The sequence below is a fragment of the Amphiprion ocellaris genome, chromosome 18 (assembly GCF_022539595.1).
Source record: "Amphiprion ocellaris isolate individual 3 ecotype Okinawa chromosome 18, ASM2253959v1, whole genome shotgun sequence".
NCBI classification, from domain to species: domain Eukaryota; kingdom Metazoa; phylum Chordata; class Actinopteri; family Pomacentridae; genus Amphiprion; species Amphiprion ocellaris.
This window is the reverse complement of record NC_072783.1, coordinates 3,126,758-3,141,782: the sequence shown is the minus strand read 5'-3', so window position 1 is coordinate 3,141,782 and position 15,025 is coordinate 3,126,758. Positions and strand designations below refer to the sequence as shown.

At 33.0% G+C, this 15,025-nt stretch overlaps 1 protein-coding gene across 1 annotated transcript in view; it reads left to right on the top strand.

Moving 5' to 3' along the window:
- Positions 1-15,025, top strand: part of LOC111581336 (transmembrane protein 150A-like) — a 37,914-nt gene continuing 22,889 nt past the window's right edge. Inside the window, exons 1-4 of the mRNA XM_023289480.3 lie at positions 1-420; positions 2,630-2,711; positions 10,057-10,104; positions 13,414-13,500. Of these exons, the coding sequence (XP_023145248.1) occupies positions 2,647-2,711; positions 10,057-10,104; positions 13,414-13,500 (200 nt within the window). The 5' untranslated portion in view covers positions 1-420; positions 2,630-2,646. The remainder of the gene's footprint in view (positions 421-2,629; positions 2,712-10,056; positions 10,105-13,413; positions 13,501-15,025) is intronic.

Sequence of the window (15,025 nt, the reverse complement as noted above, 5' to 3'; positions counted from 1 at the left end):
TACCACCGACTGATGCGTAATTTACACGCAATTCGGTTGTGAAATCAGTTTCCGGGAAGTAGACGGAGACAAAATGATCAACAACGTCCACTTTACGCACAGAAACGCTCACTTTAGAAACTCAAAAATGGCTAAAATGACCGATTTTATGACAGTTTAGTGGATGAAGAGAGTTTATAGAGCAGAGCTGGGGGAAAAATGTGAGTTTTCCTGGGAGGAGTTAAAGTTTGTGCCTTCAGCTGTTCTCTCCTCCTCTGATCACAACACACGAGGCTGTGGACGGAGGATGAATGAAAAAAAACTCCTTAAAGCGACTCTCTCACATGTGGACGATGAAACTAGAAGCAACAGCTCGGACTTATGCCACTTTCCGTGCAGTCTGGAGGCGCTGAGATGAAGCTTTTTCTCTGAAACAACGAGGTGAGTTCAGACGCGTCGCTTTACGCACCGAGGCTGCGCGTAAAAGTTCTGTGGAGCGTAGAAGTCCCGCTTCTCCGGTACAGAATCAGAGGAAAAAATTAGGTTTTATGTGAAGAAGTGACATTAGTTTTAATGTAAAGACAGAAAGCAGAGAACAAAAGTGTTTATTATTGCAAATGAGAAGCGCTCAAGGAGGATTTTACTTTATTTTTGGTGCGGATTTGCGTTATATTCATGCTGTTATTTACGTTTTAAACTTGTTTTTCCTGTTTTACTTTTTTAAAAAGTATTTCTTGTGTTTAAATAGGATGGTAGCCTTGTATTCCTATATGTCATGATTTTTCTGTGCAATATACTAAAGTTTAAGCCAAGTTATTGTTTATTTTTGACAATATTTCAGTTTTTAAATACTATTTCTTGCACTTGATCAAGATGGCAGCACCAGTATTTCCAATACTGCATGACTTCTCTGTGCCATGTACAAAAGATTTAGATTTTCAAATCATTTTGGACAGCTCTTATTTCATTTATGACACTTTTGAGTGATTTTTCAAGACATTTTAGACAATATCTGTGATTTTGTGCAGATTTTGAGTCATGTTGGACAAAATTTGGGCCGTTTCAGACAGATTTTAGGTTATTAAGGTGATCATTCTGTCATTCTGGAAAAATTTTTGCATCGTTCTCAAATCCATTTGGACAGAACTTATTTCACTTTGGACACTTTTGAGTCTTTTTTTTAAATAGTTTTCCAGACATTTTGAATGATTTTCTGTCATTTTGAGTCATTATGAACATATTTGGAGTCATTTTTGCACACATTTTGAATTGCACTTGATCAAGATGGCAGCACCATCATTTTCATTTATTCGTTTCATTTATTTGCGTTTTTCTTTATTTTTCTGATTTTGTGTAATTTTTATGGAACATGTGGAGGTGTTTTGCTCCATATCATGGGTTGTTTGTTTACTTTAGTTTTGTTATTTTAGGAAGTTTGTGGATATACTGTTTTTATTTATATTATATTATTATATTATTTCTATTTATTTTTAACACTATTGTTTGCATTTCATCTACATGTTGTGCTGGAATTTCCCATATTTGGTTGGATTTTTGTGTGTGGAATATACAGAACTTAAAAGGCTGTGGTTATTTATTTATTTAACAATAAATGCTTGATTAGGATGGCAGCACTGTATTTTCCATGATTTTTATTATTCTTTCTGTGGAATAGACAGAAGTTTAAAATGATGTTATTTTTATTTATTGTATTTTTAACCATTTTTATTTATTCATTTATTTCTATTTATGGAGTTTAAAGGGTGGCAGCACCATAATTTCCAATTGGATTATTTAGTGAAATATACACATTTTTTTGGGCTACCCTATCATTATTCATATTTGTATTTTATTGCATTTTTCTGCTTTTTTTCTTTATTTGCTGACTTAATTTTATAATTTTTTATGGAACAAACAGCAATTTTCAGCTCCATATAATTATTTATGGGTTGTTTGTTTACTTTATAAAGTTTTTGGATATGCTGTTTTTATTTATATTACAGTTATTTATTTTATTTATTTATATTTTATTTATTCATTTACTTTTTTCTAGCTCTGTTTTATCCTCCAGTCACTCAAACTGTGTCCATTCCTAATTGCATCAGTTTAGAAAAATTACATCCTAATGTAGAAAAGCTGCAGAGGGGCAGGAAGGAGGGGCAACAGAACTCCTTTTAGCCCCTCACATGTTAATCTGAACACGAGGAGCATCTGAAAGGAGAACTCTGCTGATTTTACCAAGTAAAAAAAGTTCAGAAGCAGCTTCAGAAAATGTTCTTATATGAACATGTGTCTCCTTCGTTAGAAATAAAACACACCTGAGTCTGGTGATCGATCAGTAAATTATTGGCAAATGTTCTGTCGTCTGATGCAGCCCTTTGTGAGAGTATTGATCTCGTTCCTTAACTGATTAAGTTAGTTAACCATTTAATCACTCAAAACCCCCCAAACCTCAAAGATATTGAACTTTCATTAGAAAAACAACAAATCTTCACATTTAAGGAGCTGAAACAAGAAGGTTTTTGGCATTTTTAAACTTTTATAACCAGCTTGAACAGTTATTTGATCATCCTAACAGTTGATTTTGCTCGTGTTGAGTTCATTTATAGGTTTTTTTAAAGTGTAACTTGGTGTTTTTGTGTCTCTGCAGCTCCGTACTGAAGCATCATGTCCCTGTGGCTGATTCTTCCTGTCAGTCTGCCCGTCTTCACCATCACAGGAATATGGGTCGTGTGAGTTTCTCCCACTTTTATTCTTAAATACACCCAATGTCAGCATTTATAGGAACTTGTTGTGTGTAAACGAAGCAGTTATTTAAATGTTTTGAATCTGAAAAATTGATTGACAACTTAGTGTTTTTGTTGTTCAGGAAAAAGGTTCCCCATGTAATTTATTTTTTTTAAAGTAAATGTGCATCTTTCAAAATCCTTTTTTTCTAACTACAAACCTCCTTCCATTATTTCATTTAATATTCTTTTTCATTCAATATTTTTTTCATTTAATATTTATTGTGTTCATTTTATATATATATATATATATATATATATATATATATATATATATATATATATATATATATAGGTTTAATAGAATTTTTAAATGTAATAATATTATTAAATGTGTTCAAACATATTATTTTTTTGTTTATTTTATACTAACTAATTTTTATTTTGTTCTTTTATTTTTGTTTCAGTTTATTTTTATTAGATTTTTTAATTATTTTTTTCATGTAATATGATATTGTTGTTAGTTTATTTTAGTTTTATGTAATTTTTGCATTTATTCGATTTTATTATTTTATTTTATTTTATTTTGTGCATTTTATGGTTCAGTTTCTTTTTTCTAAAATTTATAATTTTTTAAATTTCATTATTTTATTTTTATTTTGTGCATTTTCTGCTTCATTTTCTGTCTTATTTCTAAAATTGTAATAAATCTTTTACATTTTATTCTATTGTATTTGCCGATTTTTTATTTTGTGCATTTTCTGCTTCAGTTTCTGTGTTATTTATAAAATTTTTGAAGTAATTTAATATTATTTTTATTTTATTTTTAATTTGATTTAATATTATAGTTGTTTTAATTTACTTTCATTTCATTTTATTTTATAACCATTGTGTATATTTTTGTCTGTTTATATTATGACTGATAAATTCTAAAAAAAAAATTGCTATAATAAAATACAATTAAACAGAAACATAATTAAAGTTAGTCATATAAAAATGGAAATCATGTAACCTGAAAATAAATGGGGAAACTAATGCAAATTGTTCCTGATTGTGCAAAAAGTGGATATTGTTCAGGAAAGCAGATTTTTTTAGTTAAATTGAGAAACAATTAATGAACCAGCATTAGGAAAATGGAAATCAGTTCTTGCTTGTGTTGGAGATTAATGCAAACACATGAGGACAGGTATTATATAATTAAACTCCTGAGGTCTCTAAATGACTCTTGCAGGTTCATTTTGGACCAAATGTTAGTTTTTGTTGTTGCTGTCAGACAAAAGTGCATTAAAATAGTTGACCCTAGATGTTGTAAAAGCACCTGAAGTGGATAAAACTGTGTATAGTTTGGCTAAAATAATGTACATTTCTCAACTGTGTGGCTCAGAATCAGTAAAAAATGAAATTTAAGGACCAACAAGCAGCTTTAGAGCCATTAGTCGTGTTCATGAGAGTCTTTAGTCGTGTTCATGAGAATCTTTGGTCATGTTCATGAGAGTCTTCAGCGTTCAACTCAGCTGACTGTTCAAAGTCCTCACATGTAGAAAGTTTCCTCTTTTTAAGGCCAACACCAACAGCTCGCTGTTTATTCACCAACTGTGCCGCAGTCATTGTTGAAATTCCTCCCTGATCTGATCCTGGCGTCGCTACGTTTATCCTCCACCTTCCTTCCTTTTTGTTTTCTCTCAGTCATCTGAACTCACAGCTGGAACATCTGCATACAGTAAGAGCTGCTTTTAAGACTCAGACTTAGATGGTTTTATTAAAATAAAGTTGTTCTGGCAGCATGGATATTCAATAAAGGGGTGAACAATAAGACAACACAGAATATTAGGGGATAAAGCTGAGGTAAAGTAAAATAAAAATTAAATTAAATTAGTGAAATAAGATTAAAAAAATATAATATGAAATATATAATAGAAAAATCAACAATATATACAAGAGTGACAGAATGTGTCTGGATGTGCTTGTTTATTTTATTTTAATTTCATTTTATTTATTTAATATTCTTTTATCATTCAGTTCTTTCATTTAATATTTATTGTTTTTATTTATTTTTAGAATGTTTTTATTTGTGTCAATTTTTTAGATTTAATCTAATTTTTAAATGCAATGTTATTGTTAAATTTATTCAAATATACATTTTTTGTTTATTTTGTCCTGAGTTATTATGTTATTTTATTTTAACCACATACATTTGTCTTTCAATTTCTTTTTGTTTCATTTTTTTATATTTTTTTCAGATAATATGACGTTATTGTTAATTTATTTTAATTTTATAATATTTTTTGCATTTTATTCTACATTTTATTCCACTTTCTTAATTTTTTTTTAATTTTCTGATTCAGTTTCTGCCTTATTTCCATTTTATTCTATTTTATTATTTTATTTTTCATTTTGTGTGCATGTTAAAATGACATAAGAAGATGCAGAAAAGGTTACAGATATAATGAATGATGTTTAGGATGTAAAGTGGTTTTAACCCTCCTATTCTCCTCATTTATGGGCACAAAAAAATATTGTTTCCTTGTCTGAAAAAAATCCCAAAATTCAGCAAAAAAATTCCCCAAATTTCTGAAAATTTGCAAAACCTTCAGGAAGAAAATTCCAATAATTCCTTAAAAATTTCCCTTAAAAGTTTTATTTTAAAACAATCCCCCAAATTTGGCAAGAAAATTCTTGTAAATATTCTCAAAAAATGAGTAAAAATCTTCTAAAAAATCATAAAAATATCTAAAGTGATTCCATATATATCAGTAAAACTTCTAATATTTTCTTTAAGAACATTCACAAAAAAATTTACTGGATTTTGGTTGATTTTTTAGTGAATGTTCTTCAGAAACATTTTTAACATTTCTTTTTTTTCCACCAAAAAATGTTCAAAAATTTCCCAAAAATGTTGAAAATGTGGACATCAGAAGTTTCACTGTGAAAATATATTGTTTTTCCCACATTTTCAAACTTTAAAACGGGTTAATTTTGACCCACAGGACGACACGAGGGTTAACTGAGCATTTGCTGCTTCATTCTGACAGAATTAGACAAGAGCTGCTGTTTTCTCTGTCATGTTCTTCTGTTTTACAGTTTTATGGCTGTTGTTCCTGAAAGTACATGTGATCAATAGGTTAGTGAGCGTATGTTGGCCCTGATGTCCAGCGTTTGCGTTGACTCAAAGGCGGCCCTGTGTTAAAATGCTAGATCGCCATGGTAACTGATGTTGCACAGCTTCAGTTCAGAGTTTCTAGTCCTTGTCACATTCTTTATAAACACTGAGGAGTCTTAGCTGAGGAAACGCCTCAGATCTGCAAACCCGTTGAGCTGCATGTCAGGAATGAGTGAGTTTACGTCTCGCCTGGTTGCTCACCGTCACATTTTCTAGTTATTGTTTGAGAAACCAACTACAAATCTGTGGTTAAACATTGGCTCTGCGGCGGTCGTGAAGCTCGTCACTTCTTCCCTGATTAACACCTTCTGCAGACTCAGGATGCAGAAACAGAGGCTTTCTTCACCTCCTTTCTCTCCTCGATGTGATCTGATTTACAGCTTTCACACCTTTTGTTTAGTGGACGAGAAGTTTCACGTTGGGTCTCTAAAGTCGTCAGAGATGAGGCTGAAATCCCCGATTTTCTGTCTGTTGATGCCTTTAAATCCTGAAGAGCTGCTGGACCCAGAAACTGCAGCTTCCACCAGCTGTGAGGAGGTTTAGTGGGAAAGAATGAGGAGATGTTTTACATTTTAACCAGAGCTGAATGAATTATTTCTATCAAACAGAAACTCTGCAGTGTTTGTGGAACTGTGTTTACACTAGATTTGTGTCATCTCTTAGCTCCTCAAGAGCATCTTCTGCATGATTTCACCATCTAGCCACAAATCAACAGACAACCTGTCACTTTTTAAACAGCTTAAACCAGCATTTTGTCTTCAAATAAACAGCAAAATTGCACCATTTATCAGAGCCCGGACTTCTAAAAAACACAGAAAGAGTCATCAGATTTTCAACTTCCTGTCTGTAAATGTACCTTGTTTGATGTCTAATTCATACATTCCCTCAAAATAAATCATCTGCACTAAACAAATCCTGTAAAAACACAATAAGTTCTGCACTTAAACATCAGATTTTCAACTTTCTGACTGAACATGAATGCATTGTGTGTGCAGTCTTATCACCAAACAAAACAGACAAATCTCAGCAAACAATTGTCATATTGGTAATATTACATATATATTCTCTCTCTCTCTCTCTCTCTCTCTCTCTCTCTCTCTCTCTATATATATATATATATATATATATATATATATATATATATATATATATATATAGAGTCATATACGACCTGAGGAGATGAGACTTGCAGAGTCAGTAACTTCTTTTGAATCACTTCTGAAAACCCACTTTTACAGACTTTAGCTTTTATGTGAAGTTTGCTTTTTGCTTTATTTAGTTTTAGTGTTTTATTCTGCATTATTCCCTGTTTACTTTAGATGTTCTCTCTTTTTTTAAATTTTACTTTTAGCTGCCTGGTTCTTTGGTGTGATGTCGTCTTTCTATTTTTTTAAAATTCTGTGGCTTTTTTTGTTTTTTAATGGTTGGTTGGTTGGTTGGTTGGTTTGTTGGTTGGTTGGTTGGATAGATGGTTACTTGGGTTGATGGATGGAATTTTTAAGCTGCCTAGTTCCTTTGTTGTTATGATTGCTAATCTAGCTGATTATTCATTTAATTTATTGTCATTTTTGCTATTTATTTTAATTGACTGCTCTGACTTGTCTCCTATATCTTGCTTGATTGTCTGTTTTAACTGTCAAAACAGTTTGTGAACACTGTTCTTAAGGGTGCTATATAAATAGATGATGATGATGATGATGATTGATTATTATTATATTGAATCAAAATCACCTGTTATCACTCATAAACCGTTTGCTCTAAGCTGTAAAAAACTAAAGATTTTGTGATCCTTAGTATAGCTGAGCAGTCATCATTGATTCTACTGCGACCAACCATCTTGTGATGAAAATTCAAACTTTTCAGTTGAACTGCAGGCAGTGTTTCCACAGAGCAGAGAGATTTAGGGGTCAGTCGCTGAATCACATGTTCGGTTTAAGATAAGATCAACTTTACTGATCCCTCACTGGGAAAATTCACAATTATTTTCATATTCTAGGTCAGTTAAGGTCATTGCACCATGAAGGAATAGTTTAACATGTTGGATTATGTTGCTAAGAGTTAGTTTAAAAGATTATTGCCCACGCTGTCTTTAATTTTGTTGTTTTTTCTGACCTGCGAAGAGACGGTAGATATGATCAGTCCATCAAATGGTGAAACAGTAGCTCAAAACTCAATGTTCCGTCTTTCTATCTCACTGCTATTGTTTGTTGAAGTAAAAATAGATTTGTTCTTCTGACCTGAGTCTTATCCGTGATCAATAGTCTTGTTTTTCACTTTGTGTACAGTAACGTCTATCAGCAGCTTGTTCTGCTCAGTGTTGTGTGTCTTATCTGTGGTATCATTTGTCTTTTTTGTTGTTTTGGAAAGACCTGAGAGTTTATTGCAACACTGGAGACTCTTTTAATCCATACAATCCTTAATCTTGAGCTTATTTTTGATTTAAAAAAAAAAAAAAGCAAACTCAAGGCTTACCTTTTAGTCAGGCTTTTGATTGATTTAATAGATCTTTTTTATTTATTATCATTATTATTATTATTATTATTATTATTATTATTATTATTATTATTATTATTATTATTATTATTATTATTATTATAACTGATTTTATTTACTGATATTTACGTTAGTATACTTCATGTAGTTTGTTACTTAATTTTTTAGAATTTTTTAATTCTATTTTTTTAATTTTTGACTTCTATCTCAGTGTTAATAATAGACAATTTATTTTGTTTTATTTATTCATGTTTACATGTTAGTATATTTAATGTAGTTTATTACTTCATTTTTCAAATTTTTTATTCCGTTTTTTTCATTTTGACTTATATCTCAGTGTTAATAATAGATATTTTATTTTTTGGATTTTTACATGTTAGTATATTTAATGTAATTTATTACGTCATTTTTAAAATAATTTTTAAATTCTTTTTTAAAATTTTTAACTTCTGTCTCAGTGTAAATGATACATATTTTATTTTATTATATTTACAAGTTGGTATATTTATTGTAGCTTATTTATTTTTTATAATGTTTTATTCATTTTTTTAAATTTTTGACATCTATTTCAGTGTTAGTAATATATATTTCTTTATTTTTTGATATTTACATGTTAGTATATTTAATGTAGTTTATTACTTCATTTTTCTAATTTTTTATTCAGTTTTATTTACTTTTAACTTCTATCTCAGTGTTAATAATAGATGTTTTATTTTATTTTATTTTATTTGGAGTTTCCTCATTGCATGTGTTATATAGGACTGCGTTTCCTCAGTTCCTCGATCCTTGTGTTTTTTTAGTGCTTTTTTTTAAAACATGATTTTGATATTCATGATCTATTTAAGCCTGACATAACAAAATATTTACATTTGGTCACAGTTAAAACAAGAATCAGGTGTAGTGATGCCTGGAGAAATGAAAATACTCTTAATTTATGACATTTTTTTGTAAAAATGTCTTCTTTTACAAACGGTGTTACATAAATCTACTCTTACATATTTAGTTCAAAATGTCAAGTGAGAAAAACATCAACTAATGTGACTAAAGTTATGTGTGGGACATGATTGTTTGTGCAAAATGTCAACTATTGAACCTTCGTGCCTTAAACCTTATGCTGGCACCAGATTAAACATCGCCAACATCAGAAGGGTTCATCCTCTGGGGAACATGAATATCTGCATTAAACCTCATGGAAATCCATTTGGTTGTTTGTGAGATATCTGACCAGCCAACATCTGCTGCTGCTGCCTCTGAACATGAGCTTCATTTGTGTGTCTATTGAATTATCTCAGTGTTGCTGCTCAGCTGTGTGTTTGTGGAGTCGCTCATTGGTTCGCTGACAGGTTTAAGGGATTTAAAAAGCACCAGTGGCTTCACTGTGGAAGTTAAAATCCAGCCTCTGAGCACGTGTGATGAAGACGAACCGCCTCAGTGTGTGAAAACGACTCGGCGGTATTTCATGTGTGTTTTGTTAGTGAAGAAATATGTTGGAGCCTGGACTGGTGTTGATTCTGCTTTCAAATACTACATTTCAGTGGGTGAAACAGAACTTCTGCTGCACAGGAACTGATTTAAGTCTTGACAAACACACAGCTGATAAATCACAGATTATGTCCAAACTGTATTAAAATCTTTAAATCATCCTGACTGTTCAGATTTGTAACCAAATAATCTGTTTTTTTTTCTTTATTTCTACAGATATGCGATGTCCCTCTACAACCAGCATGTCTGTCCTGTGCAAAACTGGTACAAAACACACACACACACACACACACACACACACACACACACACACACACACACACACACACACGCACGCTTCTTTGATATGTAATATGAGTTTGAAAGACTGTTTTTCTGTCTCTTAATTATTCTAAATTATTGATTTTCCTATGTTATGTTTGAATTTGAATGTATTTAGCTACATGGAAAAAGAATATTAGAAAACTCTTGTTTCTTAAGAACAGTTGGTTCATAAGTTGGTTTGTTGGTTGGTTGGTTGGTTGGTTGATTGATTGGATGGATGGACGGATGGATGGATGGATGGATAGGTGGTTGATTGGTTGGTTGGTTGGTTGGTTAAGTGGTTGATTGGTTGGTTGGTTGGTTGGTTGGTTGGTTAAGTAGTTGGTTGGATGCTTGGTTGGATGGATGGATGGATGGACGGACGGACGGACGGACAGACGGACGGACGGACAGCCGGATGGGTGGGTGGTTGGCTGGTTGCGTGGTTGATTGGTTGGTTAAGTGGTTGGTTGCTTGGTTGGTTAGTGGTTGGTTGGTTGGTTGGTTGGTCGGTTGGTTGGATGATGGATGGATGGATGGATGGATGGTTACTTTATTTACCCCCTTGGGGAAATTCAACATATCAAGTAGCTCACACATGCTACATTTAAGAACAATAAGGAACCTAATGTACAAAAGATTGTGCAGTTAATGTTCAACTTGTGCTGGTGATAGAAATAAGGTGCAAAATTACTTGTATTGAACAAAAAAGGTGCAAAAATTGCAGGTGAAAAAGCTCTAAAAAACAGTTGTACGATACCGGATCAAACAGACGCAGTTAGAAACTAGCTGGTGAACAAAGTGGAGCAACTAAAGAACCAGATGTATCCTCCAGGAGTTGTAGACACCAAAAACAGCACTAAAAGTGAGCGAATCTTAGACTTAAATGAACTTAAATATAACTAACATGATACCAAATAAATATTGCCTCTTATTTGTTGGTTGTGTAAAGAACTGAGTGCTTGCAAAGGAGGACAGTAATTGGTAAATGGATCAAATTAGTGACACATGACAGAAACTTGTTGCTTTATTATTACTTTTCAGCTTTTTTGGTTTTCCAGAAGCTCAAAAATGACGCGCGTATTTTCAAATGTACTCAATCTGGAGACTATTTGTGAGGAAAAAACACTGTTGATGTACTTTTAGTGACTGTTATGTATTACAGATCTCAGCAGCTCTCTCGCTGACTGTGAATAATTACTCATCGCTGTGAAAACTGTGAAACTTGTTGAAAGATAAAATCCAGTTTTCTCACCAGGTTTATTTATGTAGCAGTGATTCAAGATTGGTGGTCTCCGTTTTACTGAGGAATCTTTTCTCCTGGGTTCTTGGAAGCTGCTCAGTCTTAAGTCAAACACTGAGAGGCACAAGACGGAGAAGGAATGAAGACATGAAGGAAATAAAGACAAATGTTGACATGAGGAAGAGTATGTGAAGGAAAAGTGGGAGTGAAACGACGGGATTCAGTAAACCAAAGCTGCAGCCGAGATAAAGAATGCAGACAGATGGTTTAAATGCAGGGAAAGAGGAGGAACTTGTCATCTGTGATATTAAGCGACTTCTTTGGAATGTGCAGCACAAACATGGTTTAAATCACCTGTTTGATTCTTTAATAAAAACCTTCCCAGCTGGTGCAGAAACAACACTAATAACCCCAAGTACATTAATAACTTCTTACCTTATGTCAAATTGTTTCTAAAGACATAAATTAGAAGAAACTTATCAGTAAACATCTGCATTACCTGAGTGTGTGAAAAGTTTATAAAGATATTTAAAAGGTGTAACTGTTGTTGAATTAGATTATATGTCCAGTTTCAGATAATTTGTCTCATACATCTCTATACAAAAAGCTTTTTTAATATGAAACAGCCAAAATTGTTGCTTGAAAAGGCCGTAAGATACAGTCATGTAAAAAATTATTAGACCACCTTTGTGATGACGTTTTATATTCAAAATGGAAAACACCAAGTCTGGATTGACATGGACGTAAATTGCGTCTTGATTGGTTGGCAGAGGCGTACAACCACAGTGCAGTAATTCTAGTTGACATCTGTAAGACAGGATTGTATTTTTGCCCAGTTGTGTTGGAGTCAAATTAAAAATTGATCTGATAATCATCTGTATGAAAATGAAAAGTGACAACCAAAAAGTAACAGAAAAGGGACCGAGGACAGAGCCTTGAGGGACTCCGTAAGTTAACTTGTAACAGTCACGTAGAATTTTTATTTGAGAGATTATAAATAATAAAAAACTCAATTGAAAGCTGAACCTAATGTGACCATCAAATGTTTAAGACACTCAACTGTACCCAAAGCTGCAAATAAAACAATGTTTGGTTGCAAAAACAATTTCTCATAACCTGTAAAGTCCATTTAAAGTTTTACTGATCTACTGTGTTGTAGAAAAGCTTTCCCGTGTGGGAATTTGTTATTTTTACCACGCACCAGAACCCCTTGTGCGTCTCACAGTTGTATAATCCAAACACCACAGGCAGCTGGGTATTTAAGGGACCTTTCACCTAAAAAACACTTTGGGTTCATTTTCTACTGTCTGTTGCGTAGAACAAGAGCTTTGATGCCACAAGTGATGCTGTCGATGCTCAACCATTAACAGAGTTTTAAGGCTGCTGCTGCTGCTGCTGCTTACTTTCCTGCATTAAGAGAGATTCATTATGAAGCATGCTTTAAACTTGATCTAGGGAAAGCAGCTGATGTCTGAACTTGAAATAGTCTATGAATATGTACAATATCTGCTTACAGATTGCAATAAGTGAATGCATGTGTGTGGTTGGTTGGTTGGTTGGTTGGTTGGTTGGATGGATGGATGGATGGATGGATGGATGGATGGAGATGGATGGATGGATGGATGGATGGATACTTTATTCTCCTCCTTGGAGAAATTCAAGGAATCCAGTAGTTCATACACGGTACATTTAAGAAAAATAAGAAAACTAGTATACAAAAGAACATGCAATTAATGTGCAAATTGTGCTGGTTGAAGAAATATGGTGCAAAAATTTCTGGTATTTACAATAAAAAAGAGTATTAATTATAGAAATAATAGTAAGCACATAGGCAGAAAAAGCATTTAGGAGGGATGCTTGGGTCCTGTTGGGTCCAGGATAATTGGCCTGCTGCTTGCTTTATGAAACTTTATGCTTTAAACTTTGATCTATAGAAAGCAGCTGATGTCTAAACTCGAAAAAGTCTCTAAATGTGTACAGCGTCTGCTTACAGATTGCAGTAAGTGAATGCATGTGTGTGTTTGCAGGCTTTACAATGAGTCCTGTGAGGAGCCTCTTCCACTACAGAGGGGTCCTGTGCTGTGCTGCACTCTGGACAACATCCCACTCATCAGGTCCGTGACGCCACCTCTGCAGATTAAATAGCTTCATACCGTTCTACATTTAAACGTCTGGTTTCTGTAATGTTTCTGGTCCCCAATGAACCAAGCGGCTCCGCACTGAGAACATTGAGTCCCGGCCTTCTAAAAGCCACAATGACGAAACGCAAGGATCTGCTTTCCGCTCAAACAATAGTAATAATATCAGTCAAACACAAGAAAACACTCGCTGTACACACAATGTGACCACAAACGTCCATGATGTGAAATAACAGCCTGACTCTGCTGCAGTCTGCGGTTTGAAGTCGACTCTTTACGCTCCGGAATGTCTGGTTTTGTTTTTTAAAATTGAAATCGTTGCTTGTTTTTTGGTCACTTTTTAAATAATGTCCTCTTTTGCTGAAGAAACACTCGATTGTTTTTCTTGATGTTCAGTAGAAAATGTGATTAATGAGCAAACTAATCAGTGGGATTCATGGACAAAATGTGAAATACAAGACATTTAAGTTGTAATTATGGTGTATTTAAAGTCCCTTCTAAAGTCCAAATGAGTCAATTAAGGCCAGAGAAGTTAACAAAGTCCTGACTTACAAGCTTTTGCTCAACTTGCGGTTCCTATTTGATATTTTAACACTTAAATGCCCTGATTAACGTTTATATTATTTTTCTAACTTTGTCTTTTAATATTTTTTTGCTACCTAAGTTTGTTATTTGTGCCGACATCTTTTATTGTCTTACTCGGCTACATTGCAAAGGAGGCCTTCATATCTCAGTGTAATCAGAGTTTGAATGAATGAATCAAATAAATGAATAATAAAAAGCATCATCAACATTTAAAGAAAGGATCATTGTGTTTTTAAATAAATGTATACTTAATATATTGTACATGACTGAAAGGTTAATGCACAATTTTATATGTGTTATGAGATGTAAAGGCAGAAATTCTGATGAAAAAGTAGACGTTTTGAGCAGCTCTCTTAATGGGGAAATCAAGGAATCCAGTAGTTCATACATGTTACATTTAAGAAAAATGAGAAAAACTAAAATGGATGTGTTAATTCCATGACAGGAGATATGTGATGTTACCTAAAATTAGTTAAATAGCCCGCATATATCAGCATCAGTTGATATCGGACTCAGAAATTGAGAGTTGGACAATATCAGCATATCGGTTATTGGCAAAAAGGCTGATATCAAACATCCACATTGATAGTCCAATCCAAGTGGAAGTGAATAGAACTGTTCTGCAATTACAACTAAGAAAAGTACCTTTTGTATGCAGCCATATAAAGTCACTTATTCATTTCATTGCATCGCCCAGAGTAAGTTTATCTAAAATAGTTCCTGGGTTACTGTTTTTTAAGCATAACCTAAACTTTCGCTGTGTCATAAAACATGCTAAAAATGCATTTACGAACAATTTTTACAAACTATTATTTCAGAAAGTATTTGATATATTGGTCAAAATTTCACAGCTAACATTTTAAACCTCCGTAATTCATGGTTAACAAAAATTTCAAGCAAATCAGATCATCTTGAG